At 56.1% G+C, this 17,989-nt stretch overlaps 6 protein-coding genes across 6 annotated transcripts; 3 read left to right on the top strand and 3 right to left on the bottom strand.

Moving 5' to 3' along the window:
- Positions 1-1,313: 1,313 nt before the first annotated feature.
- On the bottom strand, positions 1,314-3,570 carry GLOTRDRAFT_125226 (general substrate transporter; the record flags this gene model as incomplete). The annotated part of the gene is made up of 13 exons (XM_007863843.1): positions 1,314-1,441; positions 1,507-1,595; positions 1,646-1,664; positions 1,716-1,838; positions 1,894-1,949; positions 2,011-2,111; positions 2,165-2,315; positions 2,377-2,764; positions 2,821-2,883; positions 2,933-3,013; positions 3,060-3,239; positions 3,292-3,344; positions 3,395-3,570. 13 exons carry the CDS (start codon positions 3,568-3,570, stop codon positions 1,314-1,316), a joined length of 1,608 nt encoding a protein of 535 aa, XP_007862034.1.
- Positions 3,571-4,350: 780 nt separating this feature from the next.
- Positions 4,351-6,640, bottom strand: GLOTRDRAFT_125225 (general substrate transporter; the record flags this gene model as incomplete). Its single annotated transcript, XM_007863842.1, has 13 exons — positions 4,351-4,478; positions 4,545-4,633; positions 4,690-4,708; positions 4,777-4,899; positions 4,955-5,010; positions 5,071-5,171; positions 5,234-5,384; positions 5,452-5,839; positions 5,892-5,954; positions 6,004-6,084; positions 6,141-6,320; positions 6,381-6,433; positions 6,486-6,640. The coding sequence occupies 13 exons, from the start codon at positions 6,638-6,640 to the stop codon at positions 4,351-4,353; spliced, it is 1,587 nt and encodes a 528-aa protein (XP_007862033.1).
- Positions 6,641-7,915: 1,275 nt separating this feature from the next.
- GLOTRDRAFT_54463 (ubiquitin) lies at positions 7,916-8,574 on the top strand. Its single transcript, XM_007863641.1, has 5 exons — positions 7,916-7,984; positions 8,037-8,054; positions 8,129-8,158; positions 8,229-8,311; positions 8,364-8,574. Exons 1-5 carry the CDS (start codon positions 7,967-7,969, stop codon positions 8,446-8,448), a joined length of 234 nt encoding a protein of 77 aa, XP_007861832.1. The 5' UTR covers positions 7,916-7,966; the 3' UTR covers positions 8,449-8,574.
- Positions 8,575-8,640: 66 nt separating this feature from the next.
- GLOTRDRAFT_69908 (uncharacterized protein) lies at positions 8,641-9,751 on the bottom strand. Its single transcript, XM_007863841.1, has one exon. It carries the CDS (start codon positions 9,668-9,670, stop codon positions 8,783-8,785), a length of 888 nt encoding a protein of 295 aa, XP_007862032.1. The 5' UTR covers positions 9,671-9,751; the 3' UTR covers positions 8,641-8,782.
- Positions 9,752-9,986: 235 nt separating this feature from the next.
- GLOTRDRAFT_135912 (uncharacterized protein) lies at positions 9,987-11,268 on the top strand. The gene is made up of 3 exons (XM_007863840.1): positions 9,987-10,043; positions 10,100-10,209; positions 10,266-11,268. Exons 1-3 carry the CDS (start codon positions 9,993-9,995, stop codon positions 10,969-10,971), a joined length of 867 nt encoding a protein of 288 aa, XP_007862031.1. The 5' UTR covers positions 9,987-9,992; the 3' UTR covers positions 10,972-11,268.
- A 2,695-nt stretch (positions 11,269-13,963) lies between these two features.
- On the top strand, positions 13,964-17,701 carry GLOTRDRAFT_135911 (DUF1768-domain-containing protein). The gene is made up of 8 exons (XM_007863839.1): positions 13,964-14,274; positions 14,327-15,016; positions 15,124-15,440; positions 15,489-15,691; positions 15,885-16,228; positions 16,308-16,594; positions 16,666-17,274; positions 17,329-17,701. Exons 1-8 carry the CDS (start codon positions 14,025-14,027, stop codon positions 17,557-17,559), a joined length of 2,931 nt encoding a protein of 976 aa, XP_007862030.1. The 5' UTR covers positions 13,964-14,024; the 3' UTR covers positions 17,560-17,701.
- Positions 17,702-17,989: the final 288 nt, after the last annotated feature.

Below are 17,989 nucleotides of genomic sequence, written 5' to 3'. Positions count from 1 at the left end.
CCCTTAGCCCGCTTTTGGAAGTGAACACCACCCAAACGAGTAGCTGGGGCGCCGCAGCAGTGGTAAACCACGTGCGTGGACCTTGCCGAACATACGGCAAGGAACTTCGTGCTGTTGACTCCTCGTTGTGCTCGCAGCACTATAACCTAGTAGTTGTAATTTATCCTGTAGATAATGTACCAGGAGGAGCTACTGAGCTTTGGGACACCCCATTGACAGTAGGAGACAGTCTGAAAAGCTACAGTTCTCTCAGCGTGATTTTTGATCCCAGTAAGGCTTCTACTGGGCCACATTTAGTGCCTCGACCCCCCCACTTTAAAGGAATTGTGTACATGAGGTTCTATGCGCTCTTGCGCATTCAGCGCGTATGTTAGAGGCAGTATAACCCTCGGTGTAGGGTAGAGGAACCGTTGAAGAGGTCGAGACTATATACGTGCCGAGGTCCGGCAGATGCCAACCATGTGCATCTGCCGTTTTGGGCGGAGAATCCTGCCTTTTTGAGCACGCGCGAGAGCCTGGGGGGGACTTCTGCGACGCTGATACTAAACGGGTACAAGCCTCCATTAAAGACAGTTGCTCGTCTACTAAGTCTTTTTTAAGAGGCGCAGGATCAAGCCTACTCTACGGAGGACGAGACAGTTATGCCACCTACTGTCCAGGGAATGAGGTTGTTTTCGTCGTGTGCTAAGCCTGGTCTCTCACGCTGCTCGATGACTTGTTCCTCACAGTACTGCTCCTACGAAGGCTTTCAAGTGCTCCAAAGAAAACATGTCTCTACATTTATTGAGGCCTTAGGGATGTGTTTTACGAGCACCGACTCGAATGTACTGTCGAGGACACGGAATGTGGCCAAATGTGGCCTTTCGGTTATTGACAATGTTAATTACATGTTAATAACTACAATTTTTGTTAATAACGTTGATAACGCTGTCGAGCGGAGAGTAATTCACCGAGCTCTAATCAGGCTCGTTAGACGTTTGTAAGCGTGGGAGCCGCGTTGAGTTCGATTCACGATCTGTGATTGGCTCCTGCACCCTTCAATACACGATGTTTGTAGTCCAACAACAGAATTTTACTTATCATCACTACAAATTTCGAGGTAATACCCACTACAAATGTTTGTAGTCAATTAGCCGAGCTTGTAGCTTGCCAGACTTATCAGGCGCCATACATACTAGTAGGCGATTAGGGCTTCGGGCTTTTCCTGATAACATGCAAGACATTTAATAATACAAGGCGGACCCTCTCTCGTCTCTCAGGTAGCCAGCCCGGGCAGGACTTAACAGAGGTAAGCATCGAGCGACCTTCATTTGTTAGGCAAACTCCTCGGCATCCTTCTCCGAGTCAGAAGCTGTCTGCGGAGGGCGTTCCCCTCGCAGCTCCTTGATCTCATGTTCGACCCGCTTCTCCTGTTCCTGCTGCATCTGGTCACCTTCATATACTGGTGGCAACACAACGTGAGCGCTAGACGATGGCGAGAGGTGCATAGGGCGCTGGCAAACGTACAGAACGCGAGTTCTTCCAGAGAGCGATTTGCAGTCTCAGGAAATAGGAAATACACGAATATGACTTCGAAGAGGAGGAAGACGCAGTAACTACGAGACGTGAGACCTCGGCTGCATGACAGATAAGAAACAACGCAAACCTGATGTAGTATTTCCAACCTTCTCAGCCAATGAGTCACGAGAAAATGGAGGTGCTGTGGAAAGACGCACCTGCGTTCGCGATACCTATGGGATTCACGAACTGGTTGAAGAAAGTCGCCACTCGGCCCCACCATTGGAAGACGGTGAGTCCCTTAGAACGGACATGATACGGGAAGAGCTCAACCAAGAACGCTAGAAAGGCACGTCTCAGTTCTGAAGGAACTCGTCGGCCAATGATATCACGCACTATACGAGAGAGCGTTATAGCCAATGTTGTAAGCCGGGCTATACAGAAAGATGAACCTGTAGGCCGACGAGTTATGGAGAACGGAACCAACGATGTGAAGTGGTCTTCAGTACTCACACTATCACGGCGGTGGACGAGACCTTATCACCAGTCATGGCGTATCTGGCACTCGCAATCGTCCATCCGGTGAAGATCGAGAGCAAAGATATGGTGCATATCTTCGAAGACGTTTGAGTAACAATTCGAGCCACTGGTGTTTGTCGAATCATACCATATAGCTCACCCGGCGTTTGAACCGGGGCATCGTAAGAGCGATGAGGGTGCTGTTGACGAAGCTCCAAGCCGTCTGACCCAAGTTGATGAGGTTCTTCGTCCGATTGTCCGTGATGCCGACGTTATTCAATATCTGCGCCAGGAAATATCTGCAGCACAATCCTGGTATCAGAATACCTAGGATATAAGCGCATCAATGAGACACTGAACGAAGTGAGGCCATTCCCGCTCCACTGCGTCGCGAGGCCCAAGAACGACGCGACCAGCACGCGTCGCCGCATCCCGCTCGTCGCGACCATCTCCAGCCAGCTGCGCTTCGCCACCTCCATCTCGAGCTCCAGCGTCTTCTCGATCTCCGCAAACTCGGCCTTCACAAACTCTGAGTGGACGTCCCCCTCAGCGTGGTACTTAGTCAGTATTGCCAGGGCCTCCGCACTCCGGCCCTTCGATACCAGCCATCGTGGCGACTCCGGGAGGAAATACATGAATACAATTTGCAGGATGCTAGGGATGGTCTGGAGAACGGAGGGGATGCGCCAGCCCCAGTTGGTCTGCATTGCGAATGTTCCCAAAGTGACCCCTGCAGCGACAATGGCGCCTAGCGACCGCGCCCCCTGAGCATATTCCTTACGAGAGCCTGAAAGCTTGGCTTACCTATAGACCAGCATGAATTGAAAAGCGAACTGATAATCGCTCTTTCCTTCGGATGGGACAGCTCTGGGCGCAGCATGCGCTGATGTCTGAAATACCTCTGCATAATGCTCACCATTTACCAGAGACGAAGCGGCCACGATAGCGAAGGGTATCCCGAACCCCAGAACAAAGCGAGAGATGACGAACATGGCGACTGCAAACCAGGTCAGATCAGTCTATAAGCCTCACTTCATTCCTACAATTTTGGGAGGCAGTCTGCAATATAGCGCCGATGAGCATAAACACGCTGCCAAACACGATAGACCGTCTTCTGCCCAATCTATCGCTGATGGTAGGGGTGAACGGAAGTGCCGCCACTGCACCAAGGGAGTACAGGGCGGACATGAGCCCAAGCATGGTAGACCGCGGATGGTTATAAACTGTGCAAAGGCGTTTGAGCTATAATGAGCTCTGACGCTGCATTAGACTTACAGTTATTCCATGTGCCGACTGCTTGCAAACCATTCATCATGGACGAGTCGAAGCTTGGAGCGATTTTACACAGGTAAGCAACTTCGAAGGAGGATATACATACCCGCTGGTCATTTCGACGCCTAGACATGTCGGAAACAAAACGAAATATAGCCGCCTCAGGTTCGGTTTCTCGTACCACGGCACCTTGTCTTGCTTGGCCAAACGGGTGACCAGAGGGACGGCCGAACCATCGTTCACTTTCATTTCATGAAGCATGCTTTCCGTCAGGAAGGGCATAGAGTGGGCAAACGGGATCCCTCCCAGGTTATGTTGAATATATAAAGCGGGTCTTTGCCTTCCGGAACCGCATACATAAGTAGAACAACATTCCAAGTGCCACTTATCCCATGAATACCCCAGATAGCCAACCTTGAAGGCCCTCGTGAGCAAGGCACCGTTTCACGAGATCCTTCAAGGTTACTTAGAAAAAGTCACGGGGCTTGGTAAATATTGTGGTGGAGTAGATGCGACCTATTCCTGATTCAAGGAGGCAGTAAAGTTCAGGAACAGAAGGCAGACCATGCGAGGTAGCGGCAGAGGCAAGCACGCACAGCACAGACGAACACGACGCCTACATCGCATCGGAATGCCGAGCAGCAGATGCTTTTAAAGCGGAAGAGGCGCCGGGGTCTCTTGACCATCGCACGAGCCTACACGGAGAAAGCCCGGACAGAGAACATAATGCGGGTGACCTTGAGCTAGTCAGAGCCTGAAGACAGAAAGTAGAGCCCTTCAAGCGTTGCCGTGAGGTAGACAGGAGGGCCTGGGCTAATTTGAACAACATTCTCTTGTGACCGGTCGGCGTCGGGGGCGCTGGTCGCACAAACCTTTTGCTTCCGCATTACGGCGAGCTAGGAGCACGTCCTACATGCTGAGCGCTCGCAGTTCCTCTGGCGCGTACATTTCTTCCGTACCCCTTCGACTTACCCCAAGTATCAAATACCATAAGAGCGGAATGGCGCCACCGAGCTCTAAAATAACACCCCAAGTAGAAGAGCATGACGTCCCGAACGACCTTCACATGAGGGCCTTCGCGTCGTTTTCGCCGTCCGACGGCGTATCTGAGTGTCCCTCGGCCCGCACATCGTTGATCTCATGTTCAACCCGTTTCTCCTGCTCCAGCCGCATCTGATCGCCCTCATATACTACAAAGGCAAGCAGCCAGTCAATCAATACAGGGCAACTTGAAGACAAAGATCCAAGAGACGCACGGAACGCAAGCTCCTCCAAGGACCGGTTGGCAGTTTCCGGGAACAGGAAGTACACGAATATTACTTCGAAAACAAGCCAGACGCAGTAACTGCAGTCCACAGCTTGAGACTCACTCATTTGGTCATGGATGCACGAAAGACAGACCTGATGTAATACTTCCATCCTTGATGCATCAATGGACTGTCAGCAACAAGGGCCACAAGCTGCCTAGACTCTTGCTGTGGGACGTACCGGCGTTCGCGACACCGATGGGGTTGACAAACTGGTTGAAGAACGTCGCCACCCGGCTCCACCACTGGAATATCGTGAGTCCCTTCGAGCGGACGTGGTACGGGAACAACTCGACGAGGAATGCTGAAGGGTGTGGGTGTTACGTGCTGACCACTTGGCAATGCAAAATATCACTCACTGTAAGAGAGAGCGTTGTAGCCGATGTTGTAAGCAGGGCTATACAGGAAAATGAACCTGTATGTCTATGATCAGCCACAGCAGGAGTGACAATACCGCGATGCAAACAATACTTACGCAATGACGGCTGTGGATGACGCCTGGTCACTAGTCATAGCATATCTCGCACTCGCAATGGTCCAACCGGTGAATATCGAAAGGAGCGATATGGTGCATATCTACCAGAACATTCCGTCAGGCCACAGCCTCCCACACACCCCTGGGGAATATTCAGACTTACCAAATAGCTCGTGCGGCGCTTGAACCGCGGCATCGTAAGCGCGATAATGGTGCCGTTGATGAAGCTCCAGCAGGTCATCGCCAGGTTGATCAGGTTCTTGGTGCGGTTATCCGTGATGCCGACATTGTTCAATATCTGCGCGAGAAAATACCTGCACCATCATGACCACCTTCAAGTCAGTATCACACGCGCCTCCGGGACGGTAGGGAGACACCGACGAAGTCAAGCCATTCCCGCTCCACTGCGTCGCCAGCCCGAGGAACGAGCCCACGAGCAGACGCCGCCGCATGCCGGGCGTCGCGACCATCTCCATCCAGCTCCTCTTCTCCACTTCCGCCTCCATTTCCAGCGTCTTCTCAATCTCCGCAAACTCGGCCTTCACGAACTCCGAGTCCGCATCGCCCTCGGCGTGGTACTTCACCAAGATCGCGAGGGCCTCGGCGTGCCTGCCCTTGGATACGAGCCACCTTGGCGACTCGGGGAGGAAGCACATGAAGGCGATCTGCAGGATGCTGGGGATGGTCTGCAGGACGGATGGGATGCGCCAACCCCAGTTGTTCGGCATGGCGAAGGTGCCGAGTGTGACGCCCGCGGCGACGATCGCGCCTGCCCGTTCAACGTCAGGAAATGGCGGTGGGTGTTCACAGGGCCAACTTACCGATGAACCAGCACGAATTGAAGAGCGAGCTTACGATCGCCCTTTCCTTGGGATGCGATACTTCTGAGAGGGTCTCAACAAATGGGCGTGATGACCAAGCAAAGACACTCACCGTTCACGAGAGAGGATGCGGCGACGATGGCAAAGGGGATGCCGAACCCGAGGATGAAGCGCGAGATGACAAACATGGCGACTGCGCGACTGGATTAGCTTGATTCATCGCCCATCTAGTCAATAATAAATGCACACAATTCTGCGAGGCGGTTTGTAATATCGCTCCGATAAGCATGAAAACGCTGCCGAACACGATAGACCGTCTCCGGCCGAGTCTGTCGCTGATGAAGGGAGTCAAGGGGAGCGCAGCGACTGCGCCGAGCGAGTAGAGCGCGGACATGAGGCCCAGCATGGTTGATCGCGGGTGGTTGTAAACTATACGCGTAGGTTATAATCTATCCGCCGCTAGTGACTCGGACGTCAGTGACGACTTACAGTTATTCCATGTACCAACGGCCTGTAAGCCGTTCATCATTGAAGAGTCGAAACTCGAGTCGAGTTTAGAGAGAAATCCGCAGAAGGGTGGATGGAACTACTTACCCGCTCGTCATCTCGACGCCGAGACAGGTCGGCAACATGACAATGTATAATCTGCGCAGGTTTGGTTTCCTGTACCATGGCACCTTGTCTTGTTTGGCGAGACGAGTGACGAGAGGCGGTTCCACTTCGTCCTTGGTTTTCATCTGCTCGACCATAATCGCGTTCAGAGACAGGGGAGATAGGCGCGAAGGGTCCCGCCAATGTCCAGCTGCGAATTTATTTCAAGTTCCGGACCGCAAATGCACAAGCACAGAGGCGTCCTAAGAACCACTTGTCCCATGGAAACTCCAGATAGATACCCTTGAAGGCCCTCGTGAGCGAAAATATGCTTCATAAGGGACTTAAAGCTATTTATCTGGTCACGGGGATATTTGCGGACCTGCAGTAGCTGGATTCTGCTAAAGCGGCCTGCAATGACCCAGTAAACGTCTGGCACGCTGGCACGAGCTTGATGGAGCATACCGTGCTTTGGGCAAGAGAAGCCAGGCGAGTGCAAGTGAGAACGGAAGCATTTTCATCCTCGCCGATCTCGGATGAGGGCCCGCAATCTAGAATTCTGCGGAATGCGGAGCAGGAGACGTTGGTGCGGAAGAGCGCCCGGGACCTCTTGACCATTGTACCAGCCTATACGGAGAAAATCCGGGGGAGAACATGACGCGGGATGTGCTGATATGGCGGAGGTCGAGATGGCTGCAGACCTGCTCTACTACTGCATCGCAGGCCGGGTGTGGGGTTTGACTCCGACAATGCAATACGTATACAGTTGACCACTGACGGATGCCGTCACGGTATGGATTTCTGTCAACGCCAGGCTAAAGTGTATGCGAGCGCGATGCTCCGCGGGTGCCTAAGAATCAATATTCGCGAGCTAATGTGCCGAGAGTCGAGTCAGAGTAAGCACGTAGCGTTCAGACCACTGGCACTACTGCATGTCGCGGGTCGTGATATGCATTGCACTGGCAGAATACCATACCAACTGACCAACCTGGACAAGTACAAAAGGGTGAGCATGAGATCTTGATGAAATCTCTAATCCGCTCAGAACGATTCGGAATGAACCGACGTACTGACTGATGAATGTGAAGTGATAGCCTTCATCGAGCCTGACTCGGACATAAACATCACGACAATAGAAAGCGTGCGAAAAGCGAGAATGTCCTGATGATGACATGTCAATGTTTTGAGTGTGTATGGCCTCGGATGAATACAATTTACTGTAAAGAGGGTCATCTACTCAGTATTCCAAGCAACTACGCGTCGGACAGCTACATTATTCAAATTTTCAAAGTTTCTTGCATCCATAGTTCTGTTTTACATGTAACACAGATATCGCCCTTTCGCGGCTAGATAAACGATGATCTCGTACATCGCCGAGGTTGCCTTTATCGGTATCTGTACGCCACCGACCTTTGTGACGGTCCGAGTCTCTTGCCTTCCTCTTCCACCAACGCTCACTTTTACGACACGCCAGGTCGGCCGACATGTTGATCAAAGTCAAGGTCTGTGGCATTCTGCTCCTGTCGTGTCGTGTTTGCTAATGCCGCCATTTAGACATTAACGGGCAAAGAGGTATGCACGCGCCCATTGTCACAGCGGCACCCTCTGCTTTCCAACCACGCTTCATCCTGACTCGCTCGTAACAGATCGAGCTCGACATCGATCCAGATGATCAGGTGCGCACTGTTGCCCAGCGCGTCGTATCGCCCACTCACTCCCTGATCTCCCCTCTGCCACTCCGCACAGATCACCCGAATCAAAGAGAAAGTCGAGGAGCAATCCGGCGTGCCACCGCCCCAGCAGCGACTGATCTTTAGCGGGCGCCAGATGTGAGCTATCTTCCACTCCGCTGTGTCGGTATGTCTGACAACTTGAGACCAGGCCGGATGACAAGACGGCACGGGACTTTAACATCACCGCGGGCGCCGTCCTGCACTTGGTCCTCGCCCTCCGTGGGGGTCTATGAGAGCTCGGGGGGTGCAAGAGGCGGATGCAAGGCGGTGAGAAGCAGTGAAGCGCAATGTATAGGATGTATCAGCACGCTCTCGTACGTTATTAGATGTTGTCGGCTATATCATATTTTCCCTCCCACTCTGCATGAAGTGTTATGCTGAGCTGCTCGAGATATGGCGGTAAGCTTCATTCACGGATCATGAGCTGGCTGCATTTCATGTATGGTGAGTCCCTCTATATATTCCCGGTGTACATTAACTGACAAGTCCAACAGATACAATAGTCCCATGACTCAACCACAAATGAAGCACAAATACACCACCCGATGAACAAGGTTCCTCATAACGCTATTCCGTCACAGTCTCCGATCCTACAACATCCGCGCCCGGCAGCAGCCAGCGAAACGTCACACTGATCCTCACCCCCCTCTTTAGCACCTCCGCAGGCACACCCTCACCATCCCCCTCCACAAAATCCTCGCCCCGCTTCTCGATCCCATGCGTCCAGTCATACCGCGCCGGCCCACACATCACAATCGTGCTCCTAGGCGGGAGATAAACCGCGTACCTCTCCTCCCTATCCCCCGCCCTTGCGAAGTCCATCACGCACCCGCTGCCCAGACTCACGCCGACGATCGCGTCCCCGAAGCGGTCGAGCAGGTCGACGTGCGGGGTGATGCCCTCGCCGGGGTGGTAGAGATTCACGATCGCCTGCCGTGCGCGGCCGCGCGCGGCGAACAGGAGGTCGTGGGTGTTTGGCGGGAGCGCGGGGCGGAGGAGCGCGGCGAGGTGCGTGAGGAGGGAGGAGAGGAACGGCGGGAGCGAGGAGGAGCCGGCGCGCGCGAATAGCATAGCTTGGTTGACGGAGGGGTGCGTGAAGTAGGTGGACATGCACTGCGTGAAGACGTCCGCGGCGAGGTCGGGCGGGAGCAGGAGGGTGGGGTCGAAGAAGAGCCCCGGGACGGGCGGCGCGGTGCGGCTTGCGGGGCCTACGGTGGTCGCAGTGATGTTGGACGATGCAGCGGTTTCGTCCGAGTCAGACGAGTCGAAGAGGGAGTCGGAGTCGGTGCCTGCCGAGTCTCCTTCGTCCAGGCCGTCCTGCTCGAACGGCGGGAGATCGGCGAAGATGGAAGGGGTGGGCGACGAGGGGTCGTGTTCGCCGCTGCCCAGGATTTCGTGGATCTCCTGCTTCAGCTTCACGTCGGCGTCTGCGGGTATGGAGATGACGAGGCTCATGGTCCGTTTCTTGGGCCCGGTTCCCGGCTCCAGAGCATCTTCGCCATCGTGTCTCGCGGATAGCTTCCGTTTGAGGACATTTCCCGCGTCTACCGATGAAACCGCGCCAGACCGAGAGCTCATACTTAGCTGGCTGAAGAGACCCAAGTGGCAAGAAGCCAGGGTGGTTGGGAAAAGACCCGACCCCCGAGCATGGCTGGCAGAGGAGAGCAGACGCCAAAACGCACGTGCCGCAGCCCCTTCAAGATCGGTCTATTAGCTTACGTAAGCAAAGCACACCTTGCATTTCCCCTGCTTCACCTCTGTGCAAGCTACTGTACCAATGGAGGACACAGTGACGCCCGCTGGGAGACCTATCGTCGACAGGGAGAAGGTGAGCCTGAGGTCTGTCCCTTCGTTGGTGCGTTCTAGGACTCATGCGCTTGTCAGACCGCCCCGTTTCTCATCCGGACGTTCATCAAAATCGGGAGCTTCCACCGCCTGAATGTGTTCGAGGATGGCGCGCTCCCTACGACCGACGAGCAGCAAATCTACACTTGGTTCGTCCAAACCCTTTCCTTCCTTTGCCTGGATTGAAATGAACGTATGAGCGCAGGAAAGACGCGACGCTCGGCGAAGTGCTGACTACGCTGCGCAACACCGCGCCGCAGACGCCCGAATACCGCCACCCGCTGGCGCGCTACTCCTTCCGCGCCGTCTACGCCGATAGCGCCTCGCGCGGGCGCTTCGCGCAGAAAGACCTCGGCATCGTGTACTCGCGCGACATCCTCGGCGAGCCGGGCTCGCTCGACCACCCCGCGCCGCGCCTGACGGAGGACGCGCGCGCGGAGTTGAGCGACCGCGAGAAGGAGGAGCGCACGCTCGACGAGCTGCGCTTCGTGCCCGGCGACTACATGTGCGTCGCGGTGATATTGCCGAAGAACGTGACGGTACCCGGGGCCGGAGGAGAGTTGGCCGTGAAGGGTGCGGGGGCGGCTGCTGCGGCGGCAGCGAATGGGTGGAAGGGCGCGGGCGGGGCGGGGAGAGGGGGCGATGCGGGGTGGGGAGGGTCGTTGGCGCCGGTGGGCGCGGGGCGGGGCGGCGGGCATTGGCGTGGGGAGTCGAATGGGCCGCCGGCGCGCGGCGGGAGAGGGGGCGGTCGTGGGGACTTTGCGAACCGTGATAGGGAGTACGAGGGGCCGAGGGACAGGAGGCCGCCGCCGCCGAGGAGAGGGGAATCGCCGCCCGCGTATCGGGGACGAGGGAGGGGTAGGAGGAGCAGGAGCCGGTCAAGGAGTCCCCCTCCTCACAGGAGAAGATGAAAACTACGGCACATTGCCTTTCATGTTGTTGCTTTCTAGTGTGTCATGTTCGCTTCACCGTTCTGACGATCCTTTATCTGACATCCGCCATGCTCGAGATTTGAAGAATTCAATTCGTCGTGTCGCTCTGCTTTGCAGCGTGTTCTGGATGTACCAGTGTGACAAGGAGTAGGGATTGTCACAGCATATGAAGATCTTAGTCTGAACCTTACCTTGTCGGATGATGCAGCCTGATCCATTTGTCAGGTTTCCTCTCGTCACTCTTGGCTATCCTCGTTAGCCTCAGAATGACGACGGAGCACAGCTTCAATACAACTCGAAAATCATCGATCCTTACTACTGAATTACTGTTCTGCTCTGCCGCGCCACCTTCAAAAATGTTGGCTGGTGATGTGTCAAGGACTATTGCATGCCCATCCTTTATGACGGGTACTATCACTTGACGGCGGTATGGGTCTATCCTCCCAGCAGGTCCGTTACTTGGCTTTCATCGAAATTGGTATCAATGACAAGAGTTATGTTATCTGTTTATACGTACGCTATTGGTCCTGCGATCGTACACCATGTTGAAGTGGACAATGTTCATCTAGCTCGAGTGTGCTATGTACGGTGAGCCGACCAGTCTCCTGTTTCCCAGAACCACTCCCGTTCACACGGGGCACTGCGATCTACATGATTGCATTTACTTCCTGTATTCGTTCACTACTCTCCCCGCGAACGGGCGGGTCGATCAGGCGTGTCCTCTGGATCGCTGAAATCAGTACATTCGTCCTAACATCAGCCGAATTTGGGATTGACATGTTCACGACCGGCAAATACCTCATTACCTACGAATATTACGAGGATGTAGGGTCCAGTGTCCCTTCAAATTTCGTTCGGCCAATTATCTGACAAACATCGTATATCCCAGATTCGTCGGAGACCTGCTGCTGGTGAGGTCGCGCCATGTTTGGGCTCGCACCACGAAATTGTTTACCGGTTCCAAAGGTTTGGAGGTGCTGTATGGTGTGGGATAGGAGGCGGAACTTCATTATCTTTCCTTCCTTTCTCCTTCTCTGCGAGACAGGTAGGCGCTCTGCGCCGTAGCCGAGACGACCGAATCTCTGATGATCCACAGCATTTGGTATCACCTACCTGATTATCCAGGGACGGCAGTACGGTGTAAACATCCACACCCCCTACGGCGGTACATCCCCGCCAGAATGGACCCGACTAGGCAGGATCTAAATACTATATTACGACGTTTGTTACCAATCTTCTGATGACACTGCTTGTCTGTGAGTGTGCAGTTGTTGAGTCCATCCTCGTGTACACCTTGGGCTAACACTTTCGCAGCACTTCGCACCTGGTGGATGGTCCGTGGAATGCGAAGAGAGAGATGGGTGTGGCGTACGGTAAAAAATACTTGTGCGTGATTTACATACTGTGAGGATATGGCAGAGTCATGCAACTGGGAAGCTTCGACTAAAACAATGCATTACCAGGATCGAGTCTGGAGCGCTATACGCGGCCCTTCTATTGCTTTTCATGTCATCGAACGGCAACACCCTCGGGGTAAGTAGGATTCATTTCTTCGGTGTCTTCCAGCGATGCAGTTGGTAACATACTCTGGAAGGACGTGGCTTCAGTCCTTCTCGTCATGAGCACGGTAGGCACCGAGCCTCCGCCTGTCTTTTTATTCCTCGGCTCACCTCCCACAGGGCCTCTTCCCGACTCTCATTGTCATCCTGGTAGCCCTCGGCACGTCGGCTGATATACAACTTCGAGAGACAGGGGGACTGCTGCTCTCACGACCGAAATGCAGTTCACCGGGGCTTGTGGAAGCACCACTGAAGGACATAACATTCCTGCACCTGAGACCCACAGATCGTACTTTGAACTCTGATGTAGAAGAGGGAAATTCCCCATTGCCGTCCGCTGACACCCGCGAGAAGAAAGCTACTCTTGGGCCCTGCTGTGTATGCCTAGGCGAGTACTTGCATTGCGGCGTACATTTTCTCTCAAGGAACAGGGTATGTTGACCAAGAAACGCGCTGTCCGTATTTTGTGATCTATTTTGTCTAGATCAGCCCAAGGCTGGTATACACAAGCGTCTTCGTCAGATGCAGACAATGTTGACGGCTCATGACATAAATAAACCAAGGGCTGGATGTTAAACAAACTTTTGCTGTAATTCTTACTACCGGTCGATAATTTTTTTACAAGGTTACTGGGAAGGAACAGTGCCTGGACAGTTCCGGGCCAGGTGGGGCACAGTCCAACAATTATTTGAATGAGTGTGCGCACACTGTGCGCAGACACCCTCACTTATCCATTTCTCCCGACACCGACTATGTCGAGGTATACGCGACAGAGTTTTGGTCTCCTTGCATCTTCGTATCATTAGGTCGTGGGAAATGCTGAGTACCATCGCCTGATATGGCAGCGCACCTCCTCGATATGGTTATGTATGTCGAAGCACGATGTGGCCAAGTGCCCGTCCAGGCACCTCTGCCATGTGTCAGAACGCATTTTCCGCCAATCCTGAGCGCATAATAAAAGTTGAACAGGGTTCGTGATCCTCACAACCGTCTCTTCGCACCGCTGGCTTCGAGTCATTACCGCGTAGGCCTCGTTCTAATAGACACCCATCTTCTGAGGTCGTCTATTCGCTTGAGTACAACCAAACCAGCGGCTTGTGCTCATGCATGGCTTCTCTCAGAGTCAGAACAATGGACTGTCGAGGTCACTTCGCGGCACTAATACGACTCACTTCACGCCCGCTCTGCAGCGGGCCGACTCGGGGGCAATGTTGAGCTGAAGTCAATTGACCGATCGCGTTTGGTCTATGAATAACGAGGTTCTACCGCGTGTAGTCCGCGTTGTTCAAGTCAGGTCTGTTCCCGCAATCCGGCTATATCATCCCTCTTTCCCCTTCATATAACACCTATCTCGCCAGCATTCACGAACGAACGCCACATTAACGATACTACTCGCTTCCGCATCTACGTTTCTGACGATCACGCTACGACTCACACTCGGTTTGAACATTCTACTAGTATACCAGCCCTTGGATGGGAAACAGCAACTCGCGCTTCCAGCCAGGCCCAGCCCCGGGATATGCGCAAAACCTCCTTTACCAGCAGCCAGGCGAGTACGGCGCGCAGGACGGCGGGCTTTTCGGGCTCGGGCGGCGGAAGAGTGCGCGCGATGGGTACGGGGGTTATGCAGGGTACCCGCAGGCGACCATGCCCCGCCCGATTTATAGCAATGGGTACGTTGCGCAGTACCCGCAGGTGATGGGTGCGTATCCGCAGGCAATTTGTGAGTGCAAGTAGTCTGTCTATCGGAGTGCGTTGCCTGAGGATGTATGTAGATCCACAGATGCAAGCGCAGGCGATGCAGGGAATGCAGTACTATGTGCCCCAGCAGCCGATGGTGATGCCTCAAATGCAGCCACAGGTGGTGATGCCGCAGATGCAGGCGCAGATGCAGCCCGGGATGCAGATGCCTCAACCCCAGGTCCAGATGCAGCAGGCCCAGCAGCAGCAGCAGCAGCCCGTCGTTATCCCCCAGATGATCCCCCAGCAGCAGACGCAGCAAATGACTCAGCAGCAGCAACCAGGGGCCTTCCCTCAACCACACTACCCTAATGGTTACACCGCCGCGCCCGAAAACTCAAACCCGAACCCTAATGCCGACCGACAAAACTCGCCGATGCCCACCCCTCTCCCTCCTGCCCCCGCCGACGCCTTCGGGCCGCCAGGGCCACGACCGCTTACTCCGATCGCGAACCCGCTCCCGAGCCCGCCAAAGGACGTGTACGAGCTCGAGCCGTACAAGAGCATGCTCTCGCGCGACCTGACGGGGACGTGGACGCCGCCGCCGCGCGCGCCCGGCCCCGAGTTCAGCGGGACGAGCGACGAGAGCGGGTCGGAGGGGCGCCCGCGGCGGAAGAAGAAGAAGAAGGGGTTCTTTGGGAGCTTGCGGAGGAAGGAGAAGGATAAGCGGGGCGGGCTGTTTAGGGGCTGGACGGGGAGGGAGAGGGCGGACGAGGGGATGCCGAGTATGGCTGCGTTGATGGACGGGCCGATTCCGCCTGTGATCCCTGCGCCGACGCCGGGGCCGTCGAACGCGATGCCCATGCCGCAGATGTTCACGCCGAACGGGCAGGCGCAGGCGCAGGCGCAGCTCTCGCCGAACCCGAACGGGGCTCGTCGGGCACGCCGTCGCCCGCGCAGCCGATCCGGTTCAATATCCACACGGAGCTGGCGGGGTTCCTGCCGCACTCGGAGCACCGCGTGCTGTTCAACGGGGCGCTGTACCCGAGCGCGTTCCACCTGTTTGAGGCGCTCAAGTTTCTGAAGAACGGAAGGGAGGACGTTGCGGAGAGGATACGGACGTGCGAGAACCCGGCGGAGGTGCACCCGCTGTCGGAGAGCCTGAAGGAGTTTGCGAGACAGGGATTTGAGCGGGAGCTGGTGGGATATGTGAGTGTGTGTTAGTGTATGTTAGAGGCGAGGCTGATGGTGCCGTAGATGGAGGAGGCGCTGTATGCAAAGTTCACGCAGCACCCCGAGCTGAGGGAGTTGCTGCTGAGCACAGGCGTGGCGGACCTGATCTACGCGGAGGCGAGCGACCCGGTGTGGGGGGAGGGCCCGCTGGGGCAGGGGATGAACCATCTGGGAAGGGCGCTAATGGCGCTGCGGGAGCGGCTGAGGCAGGAGATGGGGGCGGCGTCGTAGAGCGGTGAGAACACTTGACAGGAGGGATTTGCTTGCATCTATCCAAGTAATTTATTGGGATGGTAGATATCGCTTGCATGTTGTTGCTTTGTACTATAGCTCTGCTTTCGTTGTGTATTGTAGATTTCGTTCTGAATCTGTTGTCTTGTTGACTTGGTGAACTGTCGAGATCTGTGTGTCGCCGATCAGTGCGGTGGCGCGTCCAACTTGGCGTCCCACCTTCATCATGGCCGAGTCCTCCAGCTTGCCTTTCGTACCGCGCAAAGTTGCAAGGGCGGCACGGACTACGAAAGAGCCTGCACGGGCTAGCGGATCGACTAATACGACTGTTGGTACAAATACAAACTCGGGCACCCCCAATGCAACAAAGCCCAAGGACTCGGACGTCGATCACGACTCCGCGAATGCCAAAGGGAAGCAAAAGGCGCTCGCGGACGAGGACTGCGCGACGCTCGTCGAGCTCGCCCTGTCCGACTACGCGCTCTGGGCGGACCCGGACCTGCGCATGGCGGTGGAGACGAGTGAGGAAGGATGTACGTCCTTCCATTCCTCTCCTCACCCCTACCTGCCTTCCCCCACTGCCTCGCACGCATAACGCTGATGCTGACCTAGTCGTCCCGCTAAGCACCCTCCTGCCCGCCTCGACCCGCGCTGCGTGCCTGGGCCAAGTCCCCGGCGAAGCCGCGCTCGCGAAAGCGGTGCGGCAGCTGGCGGGGGAGCGGCTGGAGGTGCGCATGGTCGTGCGCGAGCCCGTCAGGGGCGCGTGGTACGGCCGGCGCGTGTCGGGCGGGGGCGCGGGCGCGGGCGGGGGATACGAAGTGCGCAGGCGCGACTGGGCGGCGCTGAAGGGCAGGCAGGGGCCGACGAAAGAGGGGTGGGACGCATGCGCCGTGTACGTGGTATGTGCCGCCCGCGCTTGCGCTTGCCCTTGGTCGCTCTCTCCGGGCGGGTGCTGACGGAGCCGCAACAGGAGAACATCCCGGCGGGGCACCGCGTGCTCCCCGCCACCGCCCGCTTCGTCTCTGCGCTGCTCGCGGCGAACGCGGGGGCGGTGCAGCACGTCGCCCTGCCCGATGCGACCCGCAGTGCGGGCGCGGGCGCGAATGCGAAGGGGCGGGGCTTCGCGCTCGTCACGCTCTCCTCCGCGGAGCTCGCGCAGGCGCTCGTGCGGGCATGGCCGTGGGCGGCAGGCGGGGAGGGACGAGAGACGCGGGGAGCAGAGCAGAAGGACGCGCGCCGGCACGGGCTGCGGTGCCTCCCGAAGAAGAGGTGGGAGGCGCTGCACGAGGAGTACGCGGCGTACCGGGCGCGGCTGCTCGCGCGCGCGGGGCCTCCTCTGGGAGGAGAGGATCGGCGTTATGACACTGATCAGGAGCGGGAGAGGTCTGTGCCTCCTTCGAAGGCAGCCCCCGTGAGACCTCCGTCTCCCCAGCCCGCGTGCGACTTCCCCGAAGGGTGCCTCGTCTTCGTGCGCGGCGTTGACCCAGGGACGAACAAGACCGCGTTGCGCGCGCTGTTCGCTGCTGCCGTGGGCGAGGATGGGATCGACTACGTGGATTTCCAGAAGGGGATGGATATGGTGCGTTTCGTTTTTTTTCCCCTGCTTACTATGTCCTACGATATGCTACTTCAGTGCTACCTCCGCCTAAAGACGCCTGCGCATGCAGCCGCGTTGGTGGACCGCTTTTCAGAAGGAGGGGAGGGGGTGAAGGCGGAGATGGTGGAGGGTACGAGGGAGGCGGTGTATTGGGGGCAAGTGCCGGAGAAGGTGAGGAGGGAAGCGGTGGCTAGGGCTGCTGGGGTGACAGATGAGGGGCAAGAGCAGGAGGGTGAGGGGAGGAAGAGGAAGAGGAGGAGGAAGTAAGCGGGTGGTATCACTTTACCTTCATGTTCTACCTATCAGCATGTCGGTCCATCCCGAATCATTCTCGACGAATCAGTGCACGCAGGACTGCACTGGATATCCTTACTTGGCCATGTTGTCTACTGACACCACACGAAAAAATACGCCACTCCGAGTAACATTCAGAAGAGGACCCCCGACCGCGTATGTGCATGGCAAGACGAGTGACGAGGGGCACCTCCGCCTCGTCGTCCGTCCTCACCTGCTTGACCATATTCGCGCAGAGGGTCCGCCAGAGTCAAGTGTTGTATCTACTGTAAATCTCCAGACCACACAGGCAAGAGTACGGAGGCGTTCCGATCCCATGAAAAGTCCAGACAGCTGCCCTCACAGGCCCGCGTGAGCGAAATATGTTTTCACGCAGGACTGCGGGGCTGGTTGCCCGTTGTGC

This window comes from Gloeophyllum trabeum, assembly GCF_000344685.1.
Source record: "Gloeophyllum trabeum ATCC 11539 unplaced genomic scaffold GLOTRscaffold_00002, whole genome shotgun sequence".
Classification (NCBI taxonomy): Eukaryota; Fungi; Basidiomycota; class Agaricomycetes; order Gloeophyllales; family Gloeophyllaceae; genus Gloeophyllum; species Gloeophyllum trabeum.
This window is presented reverse-complemented; position numbering and strand designations above follow the sequence as displayed.